Genomic DNA, 27,504 nt, shown 5'->3' with positions numbered 1-27,504 from the left:
GTGACCTTGGGTGTGAAACTTACCAAAACAATATATAGAAAAAAAGGGTTGGGTTGTTCTTCCACATAAGCTACAGGTCTCTGAGCAAAGTAGTATAAAAACTACTAAGTGCACTTACACAGAAGTAAATGTTAATAAAATCTCTGGGACTTTTGTAGAATGGGTGAGATGTTGTCAACTTTTTTGCTCAGTCCTGGCCCATTCCTCTCCTTATCACCGCACAAATGACTTTTGTCCATGTAGATGCCATGGTTCCCAACACAATGTTTTTCATGTCAAATTGGACCCTTTCCTCCCTTTTTTACCACTGGAAAAGCTTAATGACTGCAGTTTAGAAGACCTGGGAGCCTAGGAGGTTCCAGTTGCTCTTTAAACTGGCAAAAGTCTCAAATGTAGGAGGAACTTCCATTTTCCAGAGCCAGTAATAAGATTGCCAGTTCCCCTACCTCTGCCGGCGGGAGCTTTGGGGAGCATGTTGCACGATGTCCCTGATGCAGTGACGTCACCATGCCGGAACAAACCATAGATTTTGTGCAAATACCAGACCGTCCCCTGTGTGATGACGTAACTTCTGGATGATGTCATCGCATTGGGGGCAGTGCTTCCAGTTTTACTGGAGGTGGCCCAAAAATGTCATTTGGTGTGGGATTTCCCCTGGCCGGCAGTGACGAAGCCTGCTCCAAATCAGGGGATCCCCCTCCCAGACCGGGGGGCTGGGATTCCTAGCCAGTACTACTTCTGGCAATGGTTTTTCTGAATCTCGTGTTTAAAATTGGGTTGAAAGTGTGGAAGTTTACTTATTGAGCCATGAAAACGTACAATTAAGTTTTGAGTGAAGGATGGGAGAGGCACTATCAGCTATATTCAAATAATAACCATATTTTTTGCTTCAATGCTTTTTTGTGTTTTCAGTTCACATCAGGAATATAATAGTCATTAAAAGCTTGTGTGTTCTGAGAATAAATGTTAGTGTTTTGCTAGATAAAGGAATTTGCTTCAAGTTAGATACTGCAAAACTTCTCTCCAGGTAGTAATCAGTAGCAAAAATTGTTCATAAATGAAATAGAATAAAATCTTGTACAGACAGATGCATGGTGTTTGTGTGTACGTAGCTTTCCTGTTCACAAATGTACTGTTGTTGGTGGTTTTTTTGTGGTGATTATTTTGCTGTGCATGGTCATGTACTTTGTTAAACGCAATGACTGCATAAACTGACAATATGGATCCATATACCCGTGCTTAATTTGATATCATCTTTGGCTGGTGTTTCAAAAGCTGGTTAAAGTTCTGGATTTGGAATCTCCTGAAGGGTAATAACTGAACATTTGCATCTGCTGGTTTGCCAAATGTGTAAACTTTGTGAACTATTGAGTTGCTAGTGGGTAACTCCACATAATCCAGTCTTCTGGATTTGATGAGTATGCTTTTCAGAAACTGGTATGTTTTACAAATTAAGCATGGCTTTTATGCTTCCTGAAATTGCTAATAAATTATTCAACTTGGTTTAACATAATTCATTAGTAATGCAAAATATGTTTCTGCATTTTGAAACTATTTTTAAAAACATATAAACAATTTTCTTCTTAGAACGGTGGTGAAATGCAGCATTGCCAAATCACAGGCTCTTTACAGTGCCCAAAGAGGGCTGAAAACAAATAATGCTGCAGTATTCAAAGTAGGTGCTATTAGTATCAACATTCCTCAGCATCCGGCTACCCTTCACAGCATGATGGTGCGGAGTTCTCATCAGCTTTCAAAACAGATCTCTGACCTCATCAGGCAGCCATCTACAGTGTGAGTATTTTAATTGACATAGGTTGCCATGTGGAAACTGCCTGTAAATTTGCGCGGTCACACCCATATTATATATTGTAATCAGGCAACTGGGATCCAACTTTTATCGTGTCTAATAATTCGTGTTTTTTTAAAATATAAACAGACCACAGCCTACAAAAGAAGATACTGCAATGCCATTACCTGCAGAAAAGACGCCTACAAGCGTAAACCAGACGCCTATTGAAACCAATGAATTTCCGCAGTTGCCTGAAGGCTTGGAGAAGAAGCCCATTGTTCTTAAATTCAGTGCCATGATTGATGGAATTGCTATTGGAGCAGCCCTCTTGCCGTCCTTAAAAGCTGAGTACAAGATGGGAAGAATGAGAAGCCATGGAATGACAGGTAACCATGTTTCCATGAAGCTTCATAGATCTCTATTTAGGGAAGATCACAAATATAATATTATTATTATATTGCTTCTCTTCAAATTCCACTTGTAATACATAATAATAATCATGTAATAATTCTACTTGTAATGGGCACATTAAAAAGCGTAGATGCTTCCAGTCACTTTTTTACTGCTTTCCTTTGATGACTCCCACCTATAAACTCTGTATGTGGCATGAAGGGATGCTTGAAGAGATATGTGTCAAAAGCTTCTTTGGGCATGTGGTCATTACGGGTTTTTTTTTTTAACTACCTGCTAGGAGGACAGGAACAAAGTTATATAGTAACTATTGGTCAACACTTATTGCAGTTTGAAATACTGCTTTTGGTTACAGTCCAGCATAACTCATGACAAAATTTGCATGTAAAGGTTTTTGGCTGTTATTTAATAACAGCAGCACTTCAGTATTGCTGGGGAATCTCTTTGAAAACTTGCGAGTACAGCAAAAGCAATTCATAGTGTGCCAAGGCTCGGGGACTGGGCTATTTTAATGGGAAAATGTCATAAGTCCTGCTGAGTGCTTTATGCTTACGAGTAAAGAAACATGCATTCCTCCTGGTTATGACTTTGGTCTTTGAGGAACATCATATTAGACATCTCATTTTTATGCAAGGACTAATCTAGTGGCTTTCTTTGGAGACTTTAAAATGACAGTACTCCCATTTTTTTGTAATTTGGAAAGTGTTAATTATTATCAGTGTATATTGTGATATTGAAAAACCCTTTGTCATGCATATCGCCATTGAAAGAACAGCCATGAAGGCATATGAACAGTTCTCAGAATTTCCAACATTTTTACTATGGTCTACATCTGCTAAAGTTCAACCACAACATCTTTGCCACACGTGAACCTTGGTGAAAATCTGGTTGGGGTTTGGGATGAGAGAAATGTTTCCCCCACACACAGCCAATTTAACTGAGCTGCTTTAGCCTCACTTGCAGAGAGAGAATGGGTAGTACTGACCTTTGAAGCAGAAAGAAGGTGGCGGTTTCTGTAGTTATTTGTACTGCTAATATAGAATACTAAATTTAGGTGTATCTCCTGGTTTCACAGGTGCACAAACAAGGTTTACATTTGAGTTGCCAAATCACAGGCTGCGATTTACTTCTAAAGTCTCTGCCACTGATATGTCTACCATCCCTCCGTCAGCCAGTCTTAACCTTCCTCCTGTAACCATGTCGGGTAAATACATCATGGAGGAGCATGACAGCTATACAGATCAGACATGGAGTATAGATGAACTACCAACTAAACAGGGTTATTATCTACAGGGAAATTACTTGCGTTGTGTTGCTGAGGTTCGTATTCAAGACTACCTCTATCTCAGAAAGTTCTCTTATTATACATGTATATTAACAGTTGTTTCTGCATGTAGCGGTATTTTTGTTGTGATACTGTAACACAGTGGTTCTCAGCCTTTCATATCTAACGTTTCCAGCAATCATTCTGTCAAAAAACCTGGGTCCTACCATGCTTTTTCTGAGAAGGACCTTTATATGTTTACAGGCAGTCTGTTATTATATTTATCATTGAGGATAAGCAAAATCTCGGTAGTAGTTATAGAAATCCTGTGTTGCACCAGTGGTACACATACCACTGATTGAAGAATACTGCTATATTGTAAGATTGAAGCATAGTTCTGCTGCTACCATGTAGCTCTTTGCACACAATTTCAGAGAGCCAGTTTGGTGTAGTGGTTAAGTGCGCGGACTCTAATCTGGGAGAACCGGGTTTGATTCCCCACTCCTCCACTTGCACCTGCTGATGTGACCTTGGGTCAGTCACAAGCTCTGGCACAGCTGTCCTTAAAAAAGAGCTGTTTGTGTCAGAGTTCTCTCAGCCCCACCCACCTCACAGGGTGTCTGTTGTGGGGAGGGGAAGGGAGAGGAGTTTGTAAGCCGCTCTGAGACTCCCAGTGAAGGGCGGGGTATAAATCCAACCTCTTCTTCTTCTTCTTGTTCTTAAAAAATTTTTAATCTGGTTTATTTAGAGTGGGAAATTTTTAGTGCAGGAATAAATGTTGAATTTTTTTGCTGTGTTCTTGAAGTTAGATTTATCATGCATTCTTTCATGATAAGCATAATCTGAATAGATGTCTGTTTCTCTGCCAGGTTGGTTCATTTGAACATAATCTTACAACAGACCTTTTGAACCATTTAGTTTTTGTACAGAAAGTATTCATGAAAGAGGTCAATGAAGTAATACAGAAAGTTTCAGGTAAGTATAATGTCTTTGGAATTTAAGTTAAATTTTACTTCTTAGTAGGTTAGATTGAGCCAGCTTTTCCCCTAGATCTCACACAATTATCTTCCTTACAACTTCTTTCCTACATGGCTTTTGTTCATTCAGGTCCCATAATCTTCAGCATAACATTTTTAATGGTCTTTTTTCACAAGTAGAAAAGCTGGTTGAAGCCAACCCAGTGTTTATGGTGTGTATGAAGCAAAAAATCATCATCATGTGCTAGAAAAATCAGTGCCATACTTTTTGGGACTTTCAAATCTTGATCCTCTTTTAAAAGATTGACTTCAGAATAAGAAGCCTTCTTCAAGAAAGCTGTGTTGGATGGATCATATTTATTTACTTCATTTATGTCCCACTGTTTTCCTCAGTGGAGACCCAAAGCAGCTTACATTGGTCTCCTATTCTCCATTTTATGCTCACAATAACCCTGTGAGATAGGTTAAGCTGAAAGTCTATGACCAACCCTAGGTCACCAAGCAAGTTTCCATGGCAGACTGGGAATTCAAACGGATTTTCAGATCCGAGTCCAACAGTCTAACCCAGGGGTGTCGAACTCATTTGTTATGGGGGCCGGATCTGACATAAATGTGACTTTGTCAGGTCAGGCCATGCATGCCATAAAATGTAATGCTGGGTAGTGAATATATAAACTTTATAAAGGGCACAGACAAACACAATTAAATATATTATTTTTTTACTTAAAATACAAACATACTTAAAACACCAACACTCTTGCAATATTTTGTTTATTTAACAGTCTTTGATAACTTAACACCTCTTGCTCTATATTATTGCATCAAATCAGGTGCAAAGGAAAATCCACATAGGCAAACTGGAGAACCAGCAGTGCAGCACTGGGCTAATGCCCCCATGCTGCCTGGAGTGGGGAGGAAACCCTTTCCCCAGCCTGCTCTCATGGTCAACGCTCTGAGCCTAGGACCCAAGGGAAAACATGAAATGGCTGGGCATTACAAGCTTCTAGCCTCCCCCCCCCCCCCCCCAGATCTATTCAGAGTGGTGGTGGCTCTCCAGGAGAGGTTTATCAAATTATGCATGGGATGGAGATAGTTGACATTGACAAAGAGGAATTTCCCCCCTCTCCCAAAATGCTAGAGAACTTGAGAGCATCAAATGAAGCTGATGGACAGTCAGTTCAGGACAGACAAAAGGAAATAAATGTCACATAATTAATTGTTTCACAGATTAATAAAATTAGTAACAATCTGCAAAAAGAGCCTTTGAAAAGCCCCTCTGTGATGGATTGCACTTAACAACAGGTTTCCTAGTGCAGCAATTTCAGAGATCCAGGAGATGAGGAGTTAATTCTTCACTGGAAGGGAGAGCTTGAGTGATAGGCTGCTCCCTCCCCTCCATTGGCCATTGCCAGCTGAGGAGAAACACCCTGCTGAAGCACTTGCAACTTGTTGCCAGGAGAGCCTGTTGCAAAAGGGGGGGGGGCAGATGGAGATAGAACTTTGCTTGCAGACACCTCGGCCCTTCTCCCATCTGTCACCTCCAGTTGCAAAAGCAGTGTTTGCAGAGATTGCTAAACCTCTGGCCACATGCATGACAGAGGAAAAATAAAAAGAAGCCCCAACAACATGTTGCAACCAGCAGACCACATGGCTCTAAACTTCAGCCTCCAGAACAGCCACCTCCTGGATCTTGCACTGCATTTTCTGAAGAATCCCCCTCCCTCCAAAGAAGTGAAATAAAACTTTCTTGGTCTTAAAGGGACTGACTCCAATTTTACTCTCTCTGGCAGCTCTCTCTCTCTCCCTCCCTTTCTTCCCAAAGGAGAAGGAGGTGGAAGACTCAGTCAATGGAGGGAACAGAGACTCTGTCTCATTCCCACAGAGAGAGAGAGACAGAGATCAAGTCTCAAAGTAAACAGCAGAGCGGAAGAATATCCCCTCCCTCCAAAGAAGTGTGCCTGCACACAAAAGCTTATACCTGAAACAAAACTTTCTTGGTCTTAAGGGTGCCATGGGACTGACTCCAACTCTGCTGTTTCTGGTGCATGCTCTCTTTCTCTCCCCCTCCCTTTTTCCCACAGGAGGAGGGGGGAGGAGACTCAGTCAATGGAGGGAAGGGAGGTGTGGCTGTCTACCTTTTCCGTGAGATTGAGGAAACCTGGGAAAGCAAACTGCAATGCAGCAGCAGCCCTAGAACGGAAGCAGGAACGAGCCAGTTGCTCACGGGCTGGATAGCAGCCTTGGAGGGGTCTGATCTGGCCTGTAGGCCATATGTTTGACACCTCTGGTCTAACCACTACTCCACACTTAGGTTTCGTTTATAAATAATGTGAAAACATGTAATCCTTGGTAAAATTCTGCAGGAGGAGAACAACCTATTCCTCTTTGGAATGAACATGATGGAACGACGGATGGAGAGAAGCCAAAGGTTCTCCTCTACTCTTTAAGTCTGCAGTTTAAGGTATTTTTATATCATGTATGTTCATCACGGCATGACTAGTGGTACCTTTTCCCCATTTTAAAATCATGATAATGGTTACGCATCTATCAGTTTTTGGGCCAAAACAAACAGGTTTGCATCAGCTATTAGACTAACTCGTTCTCAGTGTGAGGGTGTTTCTTGTTCTTTTTTCTGTGTCTGTCCTGCTTCACCAGAGGTAACAGATCCCTACTGTTCTGCCTTTTAAGGTTTAAGATTAGCCCTAGATTTAATCATACTTTTATTTTATTTTTTAATTATGTTGTATTCTACCTCATTTTTCAGCCAAAAGAATTGGCTTCCAAACACTGGCATACCTAGTATATTTGACAGTTGGAGTGGGTAATTTTTTTAACACCTCACTTACACCTCCATAGAAAGTCCGCGAACAGAGAGAGGCTTTTCTTTCTTTGAAACACACACCCATTGTTGCGAAAAAACAATCCTAGCAAAGACAGGAGGAGGGAGAGAGGAGGAGGGTCTTCAAAGCATCTGTGGTTGGGTTTGCATTGCAAGAAAGAAGGCGGGGTTTGAGGAATTTTCAGGACACACCCTTCTGGGAATCAGTTCCCCATCTCATTCCTCATACCAGAGATTTCTGCCTCATCTCCTCCCACCTTTCCCATTGGCAACGCAAGAGAGATGCCAGCCCCGCTTGGTGTCAGTATGAAGAAGGCCACGGGGGTCAAAGTAGCTTTTCCAAACTGAAATGTCACTGAAAGGGCCATGAGAGAGAGAGGAGAGGAGAGAGAGAGGAGAGATTGGATTTATACCCCGCCCTTCACTCGGAGTCTCAGAGCGGCTTACAAATTCCTTTCCCTTCCCCTCCCCACAACAGACACCCTGTGAGGTGGGTGGGGCTGAGAGAGCTCTGACACAAACTGCTCTTTCAGGAACAGCTGTGCCAGCACTTGTGACTGACCCAAGGTCACATCAGCAGGTGCAAGTGGAGGAGTGGGGAATCAAACCCGGTTCCCCCAGATTAGAGTCCGCACACTTAACCACTACACCAAACCACTACACCAAACAAGTAGAGCAACATAAAAAAGGAATTGGGGAAAGCAATGTCATATGGGAAACAGAAATCCTGGAGGATTCCTTTGTTTTTAAGGCATTAATTTAGATTACAGTGTTTCTTAGTTCTGGTTTTGTTCCACTCTTCCTGATATTAGGACAACTCAAGATCACTTTAAAAGACATTTATACAGCCGGGAGTAGATTTTCTCAGACTTATTGGAGGCTAGCGCTCAGTCCGTGCGCGAGCTGGGTTCGTAGCTGCGGAGGTGAGCTGCGCCTCCCGCGGAGTCGTACCTGGGAGCTGTTTTGCGCGCATGGAGCCGTTTTAGCGGTAGTGCGCTGACTTAGCTAGGGTCACCAGCCCCCGGCGCCTCCTGAGTGACGGGAAAACTACCCAGGCTGATTCCCTCCTCCCCAGTGACCGGCTCTTTTCGTGGATCATGCGGGGCGGGAACGCGCTTAGTCGGCGTCTCGAGGGGGATCCGAGAGCAGAGGTGAGGTCGGAGGGGCGCGGTAGGTAGGCCCAGCCATCGCGGGCACGCTGAGCCTTCGCTGGGTTAGAGAAGCAGCCGGTTTGGTAGAAGTGGTGGGCCTGCGAGGCGCCGGTGGGTGGATAAGTATGTCGTCCGTGGCTCCTCTCCTGACGTCCCGCCCGTCAGGGCTTCCTTCTCTTCCTCCTTTTGCCCTTCCCGGCTGGGTGTCCTTCGCCGTGGCTTTGCAAGAGGGGGATCCCTGGCATCTTTAGGGCGAAAGAGAACTCGGGTAAGCGAGTACTGAGAGAGAGACCTTTTTCTGCCTGCCTTCCAGGGACACAACAGTGCTGAGCTGGACGGATCAAGGGTCTGACTCGACGTGAGGCAGCTTCACCTGCATGTGGGGGCAAGAAGGAGGATGTGACCCCCAACTTTGCTTTCCTTGCGCGAGTGCTCAGTGCGTGGGGGCTTCACGCTAGTTGCAGTACTTTTAGAAGACGCTTGGATCTGTAGGGGGCTTTGGATTGAAATTGGGGAGGGGAGGGGGCGTTTAGAGCCCAAGTCGCAAGCGGGATCCTCCCTCCCCATTCCTGTTGCTTAAACGCCACCTTATACCTTCAAGCTGTTTTAGTGAGTTTTTATGGGGAATGCAGCCTCTCCGCCATTTGGAGGGGCTTTTGGCCTCCCAGTGGAGTTCCCAGGAGTTTCTGCTTGGCCATTGCTGGCTTAGATGATCCTCTGGTCCAAGGGGGCTGTCTATATGGAATATCACGTGGTCGCAACTAATTAAATGCTGCATGCAGCAAGGTTAACATGAAAATTTAACGAAGGTAGAGGCTGGCTGCCTGCTGCAAGTTTGGAGCTCCTCCTGTCATTATAAGTAATTCTTTCTTGGGGCTCTGTGTGTCTTTTCACTTCCAGGAAACAAATGGTTGTGTGTTGATGTTCTCCCTTTTCACCTGGCATTTAGCTGTTCCGTCAAAAGTTAAGACAGACCCGACTTCCGGCGGTGCGGCGCTGCGCCCGGGCGCGTCTCTCGGAGCTCCCGAGGGACGCCCCTCTCCTGCGCGCTTTTTCGGAGCCCCCCGAGGTTCGGGGGAGCTCTGCTCGATTCTTCTGGAGGAAGAGCGAGAGCAGGAGGCTTGGCCGGCCCCCCCGTTTCCATGGCAAGGGCGGGGGCGAGACCGGCTTGCCTCGAAGCAGAAGCGCCGGGCAGCAGGAACATGGCTGCCGTGTTTTCCTGAAGCAGCAGCCAGCCGTGTTTTTAACCTTTTATGTTTCTGACTCACGGGTGATGGACACATCATAATTGGTGAAACAGCTATCGATCCTCCTCCTCTGGTTTCGACAAGGACAAAAGACTTTTTGTGAGTACCCCTTATTGCACAATGAAGCGGCCGTGAAAAGTTAAAAGGGGGAACGAATATATCTCTGCTTAAATATGGATAACGCTGACTAAGGAGATTATTTGATAATGGAGAGCCGTGTTTAAAACTAAAAATTAAAAGAAGTACATTGAGACGGATAGAGACTGCTCCTGAGAAGCGAAAAATGGCGGCTGCGACTGAGGAAGATTTTCTCAGACTTTTTAGGGATCAGAGTCTGCCTATACTTGGTGTGAGTCTCCTTCATCTGTGGCCGGAAAAATCAGCGGCACTCTTGTGGCATAATTCAGTGTTACTCCAGCATAAATTGTTTCTAGAATAAAATATTGTTAGTCTTTAAGGTACAGCAAGACTCCTGCTTATTTGGGGACTCTAGTCCATGAAAGAATAAAAGAATAAAGAAAGATGTTTTTTAAAAAAACTGTGTTAGTCTTTCAGATGTCACAAGCCTTCCATTGTGACCAACAGAGCTCCTGATGGGGCTGTGATTCTGAAACATTCGTTGAAACAGGGTATCTTTCTCTAGGCAGACTGGGCCCAAGAAGGTTTAGACGGAACTGGGGCTAGTCATTTTCCTTGGAGGGCAAGAAAGCCTGCTTTCCTTCCTCCCGACTCCCCCTCTCTGGAGTCAGGAGGGGGGAACTGAGACATCTTTGTTTTTCTTTTCCTGAGTGGGTGGTTTTGTGTGTGTGTGTGAGAGAGAGAGAGAGAGAGAAATGGCTAAAGTCCATCTCTACGCAGTCTATCCTTGCAAGCAATCATCCCTTCCCCCTTATCAGGGAACCCCTGGCCATCCTGCTTAACTGCTTAACTACCACATTGTGGTGGGCATTCACAGCTCCAAGATAAGGGAGGAATTGATGGTTGGGGCCTTTCCCTTCGGGAGTGGAAAGGCCTCATCCCAGGAAGAGAAAGTCTAGGCTGGATCAGGTGGCTTTAAGGCATTACATGCATCTCCAAAAGGCCTTTACTGCCAATATATTGTAGCGCTGAGGGCTGGAGGGGGGAGTGCCCTAATTGCAAAAATGCAGCCTTCTTTCTGTTGGTAAACTCCTAGTTGCAGGTGTCCAAGCTTCTCCCTGCTCCACCCTTGACTTTTTTGCGTTTTTTACTTCTTTAGAGCCATGCTGCATTTGGCCATGGCCCCCAAGCCTTTCCTTGCACACGCAAGTGAGAAGGAAATGAAAGTCATTTCCTGATGCAGAAGTATAAATCTCCCATGCCCATCGCCAGCGCGGAATTTCTACAGGATTTGCTTGAGATGGCTTTTTTTATCCTTAGTGAGTGGTGGGGGAGGAAACAGCTGTACTAAGTGCAAGCTGACACCCAAGCCTTAGCGTCCAGGCTCTTTGGAGTCTGGGGGGAGTCCTCCCTCAGGGATGGAGATTATGCTTATTGCCTGCATCCGGGGTGGACCTCTCTGACCGCTCTGCCCTTGGTACGCCGCTGCTTCCAAAGTAGCTTACAACAATTAGCAACTAGCTTAAATAACCATTGAAGTAATTTATAGGGATCTTGGTCCAGGCATAGTGAAAGGATGCCTATGTACTCTCTTGGCAGTGGGGGCTGATAGCTGGCCTATTCCAATTTAGGAAAAACTAAAAATACAAGAAACTGCACAGTCTTTTTACTTTTTTCTTATTAAAAGAGATCATCTCATAGTAGTCTGCCATCAAATTAGACATCTTTAAGAATTTGTATGTTTAGCTTAGAATAGGAAACAGATGACTACTTTTTCATGAAACTTGTGGAAAGACAGAAAACTTCTTATTGAAAACTTTTATTTAAAAATATTTGCGAGACAACACCGTTAATGTCTTTTGATTTCCTTTTCAGGGTATCCAGGTGACAGCCACAACACCATCAATGAGGGCCGTAAGATTTGAAACAGGATTGATAGAACTGGAGCTGTCAAATAGAATACAAACCAAAGCAATGCCTGGTAGTAGCAGCTACCTGAAGCTCTTTGGTAAATGCCAGGTGGATTTGAATCTGGCATTAGGACAAATTGTTAAACATCAAGTAAGTTACCATACTTCGTATGGTTAAACATCAAGTAAATTTACACACACTGTTTGGTTCTCAAAATAAGGTAAAAAAAGAGATGTCAAAAAGAGCTTTGTAAAACATTGAGAGGAAACAAACAACTGTCCTAAATTTTATTTTGTTTGTATGATATCAGGTTTGGTCCTTTGTTATGTTAAAGTCTCATGTTTAATATCTCTGTAATATCTTAAGGTTTACGAAGAAGCTGGATCAGACTTCCATCAGGTGGCTTATTTTAAGACTAGAATTGGATTAAGAAATGCCCTCAGAGAGGAAATCAGTGGCTCATCAGATCGTGAAGCTGTGCTCATCACTTTAAACAGACCAATTGTTTTTGCTCAGCCTGTGGCCTTTGATAGAGGTACTGCTAGACCATGTGTCTGTTGTTGTATCAAGATAGAAATGCATTCTGAACACCAGTATTTGGGGAGGGAAATGTATTCGTTTGAATTTTTAAAAAATCAAAATTACAGGTAATATCCTGCCTTTGTTCTTGATCATACTTTGGAAGCATAACACAACTGAGACACCACATGTATGTTTCTTGCTCTTCTAAGGCACAACTCATTTTTGCTAAAATCAAGGTGACGTTATGCACACTTTTGATCTAACATTGTACATAATATTTTGCCCCCTAAAAAGCTGTGCTTTTCTGGCTGAACTATAAGGCTGCTTATGACAACTGGAATGAACAGAGACTGGCCTTGCATAAAGACATTCATGTGGCTACAAAGGAAATAGTTGACATGCTACCTGGAATCCAGCAGACATCTGCTCAAGCATTTGGAACGCTCTTTCTTCAGCTAACAGTTAATGATTTAGGGATTTGCCTGCCCATCACAAACACACCACAGGTATTGAAGCCTATACAGTTTTATTGAACAGTTTGTCTGCAAACAAAAATTTTTTGTAAAGACTTCCTGAAGTTTTAATATTGCATTAACTATAGTTTGAAATGCCAAGCTAATATTTTGATGCTAACAATGTGAACTTTAAAAATAGTAATAAACTAACAATTTATCTCAATCACATTGGAACAAAAATTTTGAGGTAGAAAGGAATTTCTAGAAATTCTTCTAACATGCTTGTTAGATATTATGAAAATGAACTGTTCCAAAAAGCAAAATACTTTCCTCAGTGTAAAATTTAATTTGCTATTTGTGTAATTTATTTGGAAAAATTCCATCCTGCTCCTCTGCCTGGATGTAATAACTTTAAAAGTATTTTCTTACTATTTAATTCTCTATTAATCATTTTTATCTCACATACCTAATAGTAGCCATGAACAATATACAACTTCATTTAGAAGCTGTTTTGATTTTAAAGGATTATAAAATGACGCCTGAAGATTTATAAAGATCTTACGAGTTAGTTAATAATGAACATTTGAGTCCCTGAAACTGGGGGGAAAATCTATATTATAACAAGTTTTATTTGTGACATTTCATTCAAGAAAGCAATGGTAGCATAGTCTCTCACTCACTTAGGGTTGCCAGGTCTGGGTTGAAAAATACCTGGAGTCTTTGGGGGTGGATCCAGGAGAGGGTGGTGTTTGAGGAGGGGAGGGGCCTCAGCATGATACAACGCCATAGGGTCCATCGCCCAAAGCAGCCATTTTCTCCAAGGGAGCAGATCGCTGTCAGCTGGAGATCAGTTGTAGAAGCAGGAGATCTCCAAGTCCCTCCTGGAGGCTGGCAACCCTACACCCACTTCATCTGAAAACAATTTTTCCGCATCATAAATTATATAGCAGACATTCCTGTTGTTATTTATGTGCATAATTTTTACTCCATCACAGCCAAAGCTCTTGAAACAGTGTATAAATAAACTGTTAAAAGCTCAGATAAGATAAATAATACACATATGTTCCTCTTGTGGTCATTGCACATTAGAGTACAATAGGATAAAATGTCTCCATTGATACTGGATAATGTTACCTTGTAACTGAAAGATCTAATGCTAAGATACATTCCTCAAAACCTTTTCAGCAAAACACAGCATATTGTTTAATAAATGGGAATAAAATGGAAAGTCACTGAAATATATTCTTAATGTTGTGGAACCATAAAAAAGTAATTGTCTGTTGGAGCAATCCTGCAATCTTAAAAACACTAGAGTAAGCCCAGTTGAAGAGAATGGGACTTGCTTCCAAATAGTCCTGTTTAGGACTACTCCTTATGAGACCTAGTGTGACCTCGACTGGAAAACGCCAGTTTAACTGCTGAAAACTAAACAATTAGGATTTATGGTGTATACTATAAATTGTATTATAGAATACAACTTAAGCCAATATTTAAGTGACACAGCATTTTGAGTACAGTGCATATCCTGTTATGCTTTAGATCTTTTGAAAACAATAACCAAAATATATAAATATAATGCTTTTAATATTGGTACAGATTCAGAGGCAGGGGCACAAGATTAATTTTGGGGGACAGAAAGAAACACAGAATAAGTACTATGTAAGTAATAAGTGTTATCTCAATCACAACATCTGATGAGCTGTATTTCCCCATGTATACTAGAATGTAGCTGAAAGTGAGTGATTTAGATGTTTCTGATAGTCCCATGAGTTCATATTACATTGGAAATTCTTCAGACCTGTGCTGTGTGTAGACCTCTACATGTGCTAGTTTGCTTGTTAATGATGATGTCTGAAACTGTTTTATTGCAGTAAAATGTTTTGTAAAACTAGATTATGCTCCCTGCTCTAAAGGAATTTTATATCCTTATTGTTAAACCCCTAAAGGTGGAGAAGAAATTTTTTGTATAGATTAGGCTTAATTGAAAGTTTATCCGCTGTTGTAATGTAAATGGTGCATGCATGCTGGGGATTAATAGTAGAAGAGGTACCAGGTAGCCCATTGTTGATTGATCCTTGCCAGTACCTCTTCGGAAAGAAAGAACCCAGTTATTCTACAGTAATTTTTTATAAGTCAGTATGGGATGTTTGTGTGTGTGTGTATGATGACAGAACTGTAGAGAAGAATGACTGGCTGAGAAATCAGCACCTCTAATTGTAAATATCCGCACTATAATTGTCTGATGACTGAAATAAACAGACTTACATAAGATGTTTTGCTTTTTTATTTTATAAACAGTCTAACCATTCAGCTGATTTGGACACTGGCTCTGCATTAGTCTTGACCATTGAAAGCACTTTAATCACTGCCTGCTCTTCAGAATCGCTGGTTAGCAAAGGTCATTTTAAAAACTTCTGTATCCGCTTTGCTGATGGCTTTGAAACAAGCTGGGATGACTGGAAGCCAGAAGTACGAGGAGATCTAGTCATGAATGCTTGTAAGCATTTCTGTTTGTTGTGTTGTTTGTGTTTAAAGTGCAGTCAAGTTGCAGCCATTTGTGGCAGCCTCTTAGGGTTTTTAAGGCAAGAGACAAACAGAGGTGGTTTGCTGTTATCTGTATAGATGGCCACCACTAATCTGAACTCTCCAGAATTTTCAGAGAATGAATTGAATTCAACATTCAAGAGATGTTCAGAAGTGGTCTGCCATTGCCTGTCTCTGCATCACGACCCTGGACTTTCTTGGTGGTCTCCCATCCAAGTGCTAACCAGGGCCAACTCTGCTTAACTTCCAAGATCTAATGAGATTGCACTAGCCTGGACCATCTAGGTCTGGGTACCTTCTTGTTTAGAGAAAAGAAACAGACAGTCTTTTACCACTGTAGTTTTGTGTCAGTAAGGAGACGTGATGTGGAATTTTGCCTGTGCTACAGGGAAATACAATATTAAACAGGAATTCATAATTGGTGTAGAAATTGTCCAAATACCAGTGCTTTCTCCTAAAAGATAACTTAATAGTGTATTTTTCTGAAATATTGGAAAAACTTATAGTTGCACAAGTTTGAGCTAGAAAGTGTACAATGGTAGATTCACTGTATACTGGTTCCACTTTTAGGTGTTGTTCCAGATGGTACATATGAGGTGTGTTCAAGGACAACAGGGCAGGCAGCTGCAGGTAAGGTTTATTACAAGGCTGAATCTACACTACAGCTTCCCCCCCCCCCATAACTCAAAAGCATTTCAATCTCTGAGTTTAGTTTTCCCTTTCCCGCATTTATGTGTCATTGCATTCTAGTCTAACTGGCCAAACTTCCCTTTAGCTACAATCTGTTGCCTTTTTCTCTTAACAAGTGAACAAAGAAGCTGTAAAAAGGTATATGTTTCAGTGGTGTGGGTCCTTTCTAGTGTGAGCAGAGTAGCACTAGATGAAGAAGAATTTTCTCCCTGCTTCCTATGACAGTCCTCTGAGACCACCAAAATTGTGAAGGTTTGCAGTGGGTGGAGTGGCTGAAAATCAGGATGCACGTGTCCTTTGTAAGCTGAGAAAGCTAGTATCTCATAGACTGCCTGGTCATTGCTTTCAACCGTGAGTGAGAATATCAACTGGGAGGCTTCAAGACAGATAATTTTTAAAAATAGTAACACTAATATTTTAATTGTCTCTTGGAAGATTTGTCAGAACTCAAGCGTGTTACCAGAAAATGTGTCCATTTGTTTTCTTGTCCCTAAAATATAACCACTGTATTGCATTGATTTTTGTTTAATATACCAACTAGACAACAATTCTTTGTACCAAACCAATGAGAATGCAACCTTTATCAAATAATTGTTACAGATTCTGGTAAACTGTGGTAATGTTTTGTATCGCTTTCTTGAGAAAAGAAGTCTTGAGTTGCTTTCCAAATGTTTTTGAATACTGTTATTTTTCATATTGTTGCTGTTTGAATTGAGTGTATATATTTTATGTTTTTATTGTAATCTTACTGGAATTTTGTGTAAGCTTTCCAGATTGCTGGAAAGGTGGGATATGAATGTTTAAATATATGCCTGCTTTTGGTTTTAGTATGCCTTGAATCTCTTGGTGAAGCATGTTATTTCTTTTTTTGTTAAAACAGAAAGTAATAGTGCTGGAACATGGACTCTTAACGTGCTGTGGAAGATGTGTGGCATTGATGTGCACATGGATCCTAACATTGGGAAAAGATTAAATGCTCTGGGAAATACACTTACAACGTTGACTGGAGAAGAAGATTTAGATGATATTGCTGACCTTAACTCTGTTAACATGGCTGACCTGTCTGATGAAGATGAAGTTGATACAATGTCTCCCACTGTTAGTATGGTTAGTGGACTAATTAATATATCCAAAGGTCATTCTAATATAATTTAAATAGCAGCTTAGAGATAGCTGAAGTTTCAGTGGTAAAGACTTGATCAGTTGAGCTCACAACATAAAATAAAGCTGTTAGCGTTTATTCTGTCCCATTGGAGGAATCTGACAATTCAAGTGAATTTTTTTTCCAATCTGGCAAAGGTTATAATTAAACCTTGACCTAGTTCAAATTCACTCGACACATTCTGTCAAATCCTGGTTACCTGATCAGCTCATGTGACAGATGAGAATGTATGTATGAGAATGAGAATGAAATGCCCAGGACTGCTGAATTTTGGAAGAATTGTTTTGGTCTTTCCTGTTTTCAACAGTATTGTTCAATTAATGTAAGGGAGGTAGTAACTTGAATATGTAGGTCTAGAAGAGTTACAGAAACCCAGGTATCATGAAGATGTTCAAAGGCGTAGAATGATCAAATATCTGTAGAATTCCACAGAGAAGAGCCAGACAATAAAGAGAACTGAGACTAATCTTGCTATTTATTATTATTTAGAAATCAGATGGTGGTCCACAATGTGGCGATGTACACAAGCTCACTTTTGGGCAGCGGATTGTAAATCACCTGCTGGGTTTGAGTCCCAAAAGCCAACGTTATTCTGTTCCTGTAGAATATCTGTCGGGATCAGCGATGAGTGATGCTACTGATTCTAACTGTTCACACTTAAAAGCGGGCAGGTCTTGCTCATGGGGACATGTAGGTAGTTTATATAGAGTATATTTAAGCGGATGATGAAATTAGTGGGTCATTGGCAAATCGAGAATCAGCTGTTCTCTTTTAAAACTGATTTTGCATGCTGCTTTGATTGGTGCTGGAAAATCTATTCTGCTTTTTAAAACATAGGCACTGTGAACAAGAAATGAAAATATATTCTTTCTTTTTTTAAATAGGAGAATGCTGAGTGTAGGAGGCAGGGAACAGCTAACAACCAGCCGGGGGAGCAGAGAGGAAGAAAGTATGTTAAACGTTTAGTAGACATACGGGAACTGAATGAACAAGCTAAAGTAATTGATGATTTGAAGTAAGTATGTTTGTGCTTTTTCCTTTCAGAATCTTTCAGTGATCTGGTTTCCTTGCCTTTCTTTAATACTATTGGTTATTTTATTCCTCATGTTGAAATCAGTGGACTTCTGCTTTGTCTACAGAACATTATAAGCATATTGTTGCAAAACAAGCCCACAGTGTTATTAGGCCAAAAACCATTCAGTGGATCTTGGATACAGTAATCTTCTAGGAAAAGCCTGTAGCAAGCAGGATCCTCTGTAAAATTATGTCATCAGTGGAAGGAAGCTTCCTATGATTCCAGACAAGCCATGCTTGGTGAGCAGCAAAGGTAACACTGCTGTTCTCTCTTCCCATGTCCTCACAGCAGAAAGAGCTGCCTCTCCTACAGCTGCAACACCACAGTTACTGTAGTTGTTGTTGTTCAGTTGCACAGTCAAGTCCGACTCTTCGCGACCCCATGGACCAGATCACGCCAGGCCTTCCGGTCTTCCGCCGTCCTCTGAAGTTTGCTCAATTTCATGTTCGTTGCATCTATGACACTGTCTAACCATCTCATCCTTTGCCCTCCCCGTCTTCTTTGACCTTCAATCTTTCCCAGCATCAGGGTCTTCTCCAGTGAGTGCTCCCTTCTCATTTGGTGGCCAAAGTATTTGAGCTTCATTTTCATTATCTGGCCTTCCAGGGAACAGTCAGGGTTGATTTCTTTTAGGATTGACTGATTTGATCTTCTTGCAGTCCAAGGGACTCTCAAGAGTCTTCTCTAGCACCATAGTTCAAAAGAATCTATTCTTCAGCGCTCGGCCTTCCTTATAGTCCAACTCTCGCAGCCATACATGACTACTGGGAATACCATTGCTTTGACCATGCGGACTTTTGTTGGCAGGGTGATGTCTCTACTTTTTATCATGCTGTTTAGGTTCACCATCATGCCCACTTTTGCGCTCTCCTCTTTTACCCTGAGCACTGATTCCTAAGATATCGATGTTCAGTCTTGCCATCTCATTTTTGACCACGTCAAGCTTACCTTGATTCATAGATCTTACATACTGTAGTTAGTATACTTCATATCATCACCTTATGGAGAATTATATGGAAGTCAGAAATGGCACCACAAAAGCCACAGCAGTGCTACTGCAGAAGCCAGGCCAACCTTAGTTCAACTATAGTCAACTTGTCCTCACATCATGTAGCTTCTCATGCTATATCATATAGATATTCAAGCAGCGGGCACCATCTGGGAGGGTGGCTACTGGCAGCACCCTCTCCACACTGTTGCATTGTAGAATCCTCACCTCCAAGACTACAGTCAGTAATCTCCTCTCTGTTTGTGGCCTGTCTGTAAATTAACATGCAGCTGATTTTACTGATTACTTCATTGCTGAGAACATTTCTGTTAGGATTTTATTAATGCTTTTTAAATGGGAGAGCTAGCGCACTTCTTTAAGTGGTTTAGTTCAGTTCTGATGGGATATTTCTCTTTCCTATCCATCTTATATTTTCCTTTTCACATTACCTAAATTGTGTGGGCACACATCATTCTATGATTTTGGGTACAGTTTACCAGTTCGTTTCACGCAGATGTCTAAAGTGGATTTGGGAGGGAATAGGCTAAGTCTGAAGGGTCGTATAAATTCTCCTCCCCTTGGTACTGTAATTCTACTGAGAACTGTGGCTGTTACCAAGTGAAGGCATTTCTTAGAAGTAAAGACAGCCGTATCCCAGAACCACTGAGAGAGAGAGAATTATCACTTACTAGAAATTTTCATTTAACCACCCCCTCTGCCCACACATTCTTATATTTGCAGCACATTAAGAAAAAGGGACTAACTCTTTTTCACTTCACAGTTTTTCGCTCCAAGTCATTGCCTGGAATTCTTAGTGGCTACCAGAAATTGTCTGGTTTATATCTTGAGTAAAAAGATTCAGTAGACTAACAAAAACCTTCTCAAAAGGAAAGTGTTTTAAGAAGGTGAACATGGGTACAAATGGTCTGTGACAGGACTAGTAGTAACTTCATCCCTTTCAGCAGGCAGTGTTATAACTTTATAATCAAATCTGTTTCGGTGCTTCTAATTACTTACTAAGAATTTCCATTACTTTAACTGCTCTCAGGAAGCTGGGTGCAAGTGAAGGAACCATAAACCAAGAAATTCAACGTTATCAGCAGCTGGAGTCAGTAGCTGTAAATGACATTCGCAGAGATGTCCGTAAAAAACTGCGCAGATCAAGTATGAGGGTGAGCAGTGTTTACAGATCCCTTTTGCACTTTAACATTCTTTTAAATGACTCTATAAACTATGACTTTCATGTTTGTTCTTTTTCACATCCCTGCCCAGGTGAGGGAATGAGGGAAACCTGAAGATGAGGGAAAATAAAGGTAGATTGGCTGGTGGGTGGGAAGAAGAGAAACATGAAAAGGGGAGAGGCCATGGGGGCTTTCAGTAGAGGGAAAAAGGAAATAGTGGGGGAGGGTAAAATGATATGCCCCTCGCTTTCTAGCAGTGCTCTCTAGATGTCCCCTGGCCGCAGCGCTTCAGCGCGGGCCCGGGGGACCTAGTGGCAGCACTCTCCAGGCCTCCCCCGAGCTGCAGCGCTTCTGCACAGGCCTGGGCCCCCCTGAGGCAGCGCTCTCCGGGCGTCACCCAAGCTGCAGCGCTTTTGCGCGGGCCCGGGGGACCCAGCAGCAGCGCTCTCCAGGCGTTCCCTGGCCGCCGCACTTTCGGCGCCGGGGAGCTGGGGGCAGGGCTTGCGCACAGAGGTGTTTTTATTTCTCCATCCAAACAATATCCACATTGACTATAAAATAATTCCATTCGTTAAGACTCCACTGTAAACATTGGTTGCCATGGGTGGTCACAATAAACAATTTTCTTTATTGCCCGTGTGAATGTTGTGTCCACTACAGTCGCTTTAGTAAATAATTCAAGCTAATCATGACTAGGAATAACTCCTACAGTTCAAGCCTATAAAGATTAATTTAGGGAGTTGTACCCACTTTGCTTACCTTCAGGAGGGCAGGACTAAAAGTTCCCATCTCCTGGACGGCAGCCTGCAATACAAAATGAAACCAAAGTTTATTTAGTGCAAAGGAATCACCAGCTCAGGCTTCAAGAATTGATTGCAGCGATGTCTGCCTGCTGAGACAGCTGGTTGCTGGCAAACTTGCTGGGGTCTGCTGAGAGAGAAACTCAAATTGGCTGGCCAGCAAAAGCAACTTTATTTCTCTTGCAACTGCTGCCTGTCCTAAACCTACTTGAAAATGGCTTCTCTGACTCTGCAAAGCTGTAGAAAAGGCAGAACAGCTCCTGGCATGCACAGTTCCTCCAAGTGCCATGGGATGGTCTCGGTCTCGGTCTCGGTCTCGGTCTCGGTCTCGGTCTCTCTCTCTCTCTCTCTCTCTCTCTCTCTCTCTCTCTCTCTCTCGTGTACCTGGAATAAAATGGTTTTTGGTTTTAAACATAGGACTCCCTGCCATACCTCGCATGAACACTTATTTTGGTCATAAACACAGGACTCCTCCCGCCCATACCTGTAATAAAACGTTTTTTTGTCTAAACGCAGGACTCTTCCCCCCATACCTGGAATAAAATGTTTTTTGGTCTAAACACAGGTCTTTCTCTCTCCTCCACCTCTGGCTGGCTGGCTCCCTCCCTCCCTCTCTCTGAAGAAAAAGTGTGCTTATACCTGGAATAAAATGTTGCTGGTCTTCTGAAAAGTCCCATGAGATGCCATTCCCCCCCCCTTTCTGTCTCTCTTCCACCCCCTCCCTCTCCAGAGGGGGAGGGGAGGGGGAAAGAGCCCTCAGTCAGTGGAGGGAAGGCTTTCTTTCTCTCCCCTGAAGCAGGAACTAGGAGAGACTGGGGAAAAGGAGCTGCAACATTAGAAACAGGAAGCAGCACAGAGTCAGCTGCTCTCAAGCCAGATGCAGCCTGCGGGCTGGATCTTTGACACTCCTGCAATAGAGCATACTTAACTAGTATGTTTGGTGCAGTGGTTAAGAGTGGTGGACTCTAATCTGGAGAACTGGGTTTAGTTCCCCACACCTCCACATGCAGCCAGCTGGACGACCTTGGTCAGTCACAGTTCTCTCAGAGATGTTCTCTCAAGAGGAGTTCTCTCAGAGCTCTCTCAGCCCCACCTACCTCAGGGTGTCTGTTGTGGGGAGAGGAAGGGAAGGAGATTGTAAGCCACTCTGAGACTCCAAGTGACGGGCGGGGTATAAATCCAATTCCTCTTCTTCTTCTTCTTCTTCTTCTATTTTTGGATTATCCAGTAAGTTTGTAATACTTGTTCCTTGGTGTGAAGTGTTCCTACATATTGTATATTTCTAAACTGTCAAGGTATATAAGAATTACATTGAGATTTAATATATGAATAATGTATCTTTGTGTTTAGGCAGCATCACTAAAAGATAAATGGGGACTAGGTTACAAACCTAGCTATAATCGATCAAAAAGCATCACAACATCTGGAAGACCGCCTCTAAAAAGAATGGACAGGACAAGGTAAAGTGACTTCTAGAAAATGAGTGCTTATATTTGTGAACAACAAGAACAAAAATCTTGACCAAAAACCCTTGCTTAATTTTTTCCACTATGAATGAATAGCAATTTATGGGGGTGGGGCTGGAATTATGGGTACTAGTAGAGTGATAGCTAAACCTCCCCACACCATTGGTGAACCCCGTGTCTGGAGGGGGTTGGGTTTTTGCCCACTATTAATTATGTCATTTATTGTATCCTGTTTACCTGGTTGCTTAGAACTCAATGGCAGCCATTGAGAATCCAGCCCCTGATTTTGATCCCACAGACCTGTTCTGCTAACAGTGGTGCCTTCCCCTGAACCAAGAGGGTGTTCAATGGAGGAAGGTGCTACTGTTCATCAAATGGATTTTTGGAATTCAGTTCCCTATCTGCATAGTCCCAGTTTTTGACCTGCATAACTCCATGTTCCATTTTTTGGTATGATGTAATGGATTTCTGATTATCCAGCTTTTCCAACTAAGGATTTGTTATTGTATTTTATTTAGTCTTATAACTGCAATACATTTTATCAATTTGTTACTATCAAGTATTAGATCTTATTTATTTATTTACTTCATTTATACCTGGTCTTTCTCCCCAATGGGGAGCCAAAGCAGTTTACATTATTTTTTTGCCCGCCATTTTATCCTCACAACAACCCTGTGAGGTAGGTTAGGCTGAAAGAGTTTGCCTGGCCCAAGGTCACCCAGGAAGTGTCCATGACAGAGCGGGGATTTGAACCTGGGTCTCTCAGATCCTAGTCTGACACTCTAACTACTGCATCACATTGGCTTTCAGTGGCATGTGCAACAGCACCACTGAAATGAATGACACAGTAATGAAAAAGTCATGAAGAATGTGTGTCTCTCCATATTAGTGTATGGATGATATAATCCAGAAAGATTATATCTTTGTATTGATAAATATAATAAATTATTTTGTTTTTATTTTGCTGATTAGTACACGTCTTGGAGAGAGTGAAGAACTTCCAGAAATACGTGTAGATGGTGCATCTCCTGGACCCAGAGTAACTTTCAATATACAGGACACAGTAAGGCAATCTCCATTAATTATTCTTCATTTCATTAAAATACCATGCTGAAATACAAACTAGGCGTAAGAGATAGATTTGTGGATAGGAAAAGTGTCATCTGATAACTGAGTGTGCTAGGAAGATAGCATTTTCTTTTCTTAACAAAAACCCTAAATTTATTCAGTTTGATGCTGCACAGTCTTGATTCTAGTAACTGGTGGGTGACAAATACACACGAATATGCACACACACATGTGTGTTTAATATGCATACACAGTGCTACATATATATGCATGCTGTCCATATGATTCATTTCAGTCTTGTTTAGTCTTGTAGTAATTAAGCAATATGTACTTTGTCAAGTATAGCCATTTTTATGTTTATTAATGAAATTTAATTTTATATCACTTTTTCCCTGTAGATGTATCTATTTCTTTTCTAGAGTTGTTTTAATTTGTTTTCTTTTTTGCTTTTAATTAAGTTGAATAAAACAGTTTTACAACAGTCCAGCTGTCCAGGGGAAGGGTATTTTCAGGTACTTTTAAAATCAACAAGCGTACTAAATAATCGCATGGAAAATCTGCTTCATTGATCATCTCTCTTTGCCAAGCAGAATGTATCATAATACATATAGGCAGAAAACTTGCAATATAGCATAATCCAGTATCTTCTTTTCCTGATCTTGTCTCTAAAGGCTCAGTGTTGTCAGGTAGACTATTAGATAACTTTGAAATTTTTGGACTCCAAAATTTTGTTTACCATTCTAGTTGTAGTCTAACATACAGGCAAGCAGTGAAGAGATGCACTGGAGACATTTATTGTGTGAAGCTAAATTGTGTATTAGTGGCATTTTAGTTAATATATGTTCTTTGTTATTAGAAAGTTTCCAACTATCTGAATTGACAAAGAATTTTGTTATTCATCCAATTATATGATAGATGGATACAAATTCAGATCAGTATTCCACACCACATAAACATTGTTAGTCCCAAATAACATTAATTGTGTTTGGTGTAAAAGCCTAAAGTCTTGTCCTCATAGAACACCTGTTGCATACTCTTAAAGCAAATGTTGCATGAACCCTGAATGTGTAGATCTTTGTTGATCCCAAGATAGACCATAGGTGAAGGCTACTTCAAAGCAGTGTCTTAAAATTCTCAATATTCTGCTAGTGGTTTAGTATTTTAAAAGCATCTCTATTAAGATAAGAAAGTACATTCTGTTCTAACATTGTGCATGCACTTCCATTCACTAATAATTTCTGTTCATCTCTCTCATTTACAGGCAGGTTTAGGATATCTTGCTCTTCTATATCTTTGCTTTAATAATTAAATTTTATACTAGTATGTCTTTCAATCTATGCTTAATGCTGTTGTATAACTTGTTTGCTCATTTCTCCTTCTGAGTTGTTTAATCAAGCTCATTCACTCATTGATTTATATAACATAATTCATTGCGTTAGTATGACTTCATTTGGCCTGTCCAGAATATGACTTTGAAGATTATTTGCTTTGCTTTTAAGACATCTGATTATGTCCCCTGGTAGAAGCAGCAACTATAATCTCAATGTCTTTTTTGTCTCTTTATAATCAGTTTCCTGAGGAGTCAGAATCGGATCTTTTGTCAGTAACCATTGATGGTCCATCCCATTATTCATCCACTAGTGAAGGATCATGCTCAGTATTCAGTTCACCCAAAACTCCAGCTGTCTTCTCACCAAGCATTCCCTTCCAGCCTGAAGAAGGAAGACGAGACGAAAGTTTGTCTTCAACAAGTGAAGATTCTGAAAAAGAAGAAGACCATGAGAGAGAGAAGCCTTATTTTTACCGAAAAGCCCAGTAAGTATATTTTAAAGAATAAAATACTCATTACTATTATAAACATTACAGGTGCTTGTACAGAAAACAGTCCATTCTGTGTAAAATCTTCACTGTGAACTCTTGACTGGTTAGCATTCTAGTATGGCGAGGACTCTCAGTGAAAATAGAAAGCGAGACAGTAGCCCTTTTAGTTTATGTTTGACTATGTGTAAGGGCTAAATTCACTAGACATGATCCTTCTGATGCGTGAAATTGCGATCTCTTTTGAAAAGGGCAGCACATGGATTTTCAGCCCTAGAATATGCATAGTGAGCATTGAGGCTGAAAAATCCATGCCTTTCAGAAGATGAGGAGGATCGTGTGTAGCATGTTCGTTCCATATGCATAGTCATGGAGTAACTCTTCTCCTTCTAGACTATTTATTTGGCATAAAATGATTAACATCTGTTTGTTCTATTACCTGAATTAAGGGATATTGCTGTTCTTAATTTTTCTTTTGTTTTGAGTAGAGAGACATGAAATGTCCTTTAAACATTTTGAGTTGCTTGAATACAAACGAACATTTAAAGATAAGTTTGCTGCATCAATTCAGAATTTTTATTATTTGTACTTTCATAAAATATAAGATCACAAAGCACCTTGCATAGGCTGAGACTAGAGGAAATCATCACTGTTTATTGCTACCAGGACTCATGTGGTACTTAATCAGAGCTACCCCACCCCCACCCCTCCCTGATAGCTTTGGTAGGTTTATGCACTCTCTCATAATATAGTAAAATACTACATGTAAATATTTCTTTGCTCTCTGCAGGCCTGTTTCTCGTAAGAAAGCAACAGGTTTTGCTGCTGTACACCAACTGTTTACTGAACGGTGGCCAACAACTCCAGCCAACAGAAGTGTGACTGGCACAACTACAGAGAGGAATATTGATTTTGAGCTTGATGTGAGAGTTGAAATTGACTGTGGGAAATGTGTTCTTCATCCAACAACACTTCAGCAAGAACATGATGACATAAGCTTAAGGAGGTAAAAACATTTAAAATCTCAAAATTAGCAATTTCCATCATCTCACGGTTTCCTGTGGAAAATTTGGAAGTTTAGCGTGATCCTCATTCATACGCATAGTGTGTGACCCTACAATACATCTGTGCAATTTCATTTTTACCTCTTTGTGGTCTCTGTACATTGTGCAGATGGGCTTTGTGCTTACACAGAGCAACAATTTATAAACTCCTAGAACTAGGATTTTGGTGTAAGTCTCCTCCCTTTAGAAGTTCAACTGCAAAGTACATCAGTCCTGAGGAGTTGTGCCTATGCTGCTCATTTCCTTCCAATGACAGTTCTCCAGGGTAAAAAGGCATCTGTTGTGGGGAAGGCAGGTAGATCATGAGAAAGCACAGATGACCATTTGAAGAACAACAGTTACAAGCAAGCAGCCTGTTTTTACTATTTTGTGATCTATGTGTCATACTGAAGGGTATAAGTCAGTAAGCTCACCTGCTTGGAGGCAGGTATAGATGCATCAGTTGAATAGTATTTCAGGGCTGCATATTGAAATGAAACATCTGCTCTAGTATGTGCACCAAGAGTTCTGGTAATGGGACACCTCTGGAAAAGACTGCTGCTGCCATCACTCTGGTGGAATTGCCCTTGAGACTGAAGTTTTCATCTTGACCTTCAGGCTAATAACTGCATAACATCAGGGCTATTTTTGGGCAGGAACGCTCAGGAACGGTTGGCCACGCCCACTAAAGCCAAAACCTCTGTGTGCGTGTCTACAGAGGGAAGGCCTGGAGAGTGACACCCCCCCTGGCAACTCCGAGGCGGGTGGGCCAGGGGGAGCCCTGTCAAAGGGCCGGCTTGCCCGGGCTCCCTGCAGCCGCGGGGCGCCTGGGCAAGCCAAGGGAAGGCAGTTTAATATTCTAATGAGCTGTGCTGTTAGGTGTGGCCTAACATGCTAATGAGTTTCTGCTGTTGGGTGTGGCCTGTTATGTTAATGACTTCCTGCTGGACTGTTTCTACAAAAAAAGCCCTGCATAAAATCATTCAGTGAGGTAATCTGCAGGTTTGGAATGAGTGGTCATC

The 27,504-nt window shown here is 41.6% G+C and overlaps 1 protein-coding gene across 1 annotated transcript in view; it reads left to right on the top strand.

Moving 5' to 3' along the window:
* KIAA1109 (KIAA1109 ortholog) overlaps positions 1-27,504 on the top strand; it is a 217,015-nt gene that overhangs the window by 129,086 nt on the left and 60,425 nt on the right. Inside the window, 18 exon segments of the mRNA XM_015412031.1 lie at positions 1,588-1,794; positions 1,940-2,178; positions 3,279-3,523; positions 4,337-4,442; positions 6,808-6,905; positions 11,635-11,820; positions 12,037-12,205; positions 12,487-12,698; positions 14,946-15,144; positions 15,762-15,821; positions 16,762-16,988; positions 17,928-18,058; positions 20,155-20,278; positions 22,438-22,547; positions 23,526-23,616; positions 24,080-24,133; positions 25,192-25,436; positions 26,230-26,445. Coding sequence (XP_015267517.1) covers positions 1,588-1,794; positions 1,940-2,178; positions 3,279-3,523; positions 4,337-4,442; positions 6,808-6,905; positions 11,635-11,820; positions 12,037-12,205; positions 12,487-12,698; positions 14,946-15,144; positions 15,762-15,821; positions 16,762-16,988; positions 17,928-18,058; positions 20,155-20,278; positions 22,438-22,547; positions 23,526-23,616; positions 24,080-24,133; positions 25,192-25,436; positions 26,230-26,445 — 2,919 coding nt within the window.

This window comes from Gekko japonicus, unplaced genomic scaffold (genome assembly GCF_001447785.1).
Source record: "Gekko japonicus isolate JY-2015 unplaced genomic scaffold, Gekko_japonicus_V1.1 scaffold1048, whole genome shotgun sequence".
Taxonomy (NCBI): Eukaryota; Metazoa; Chordata; class Lepidosauria; order Squamata; family Gekkonidae; genus Gekko; species Gekko japonicus.
This window is presented reverse-complemented; position numbering and strand designations above follow the sequence as displayed.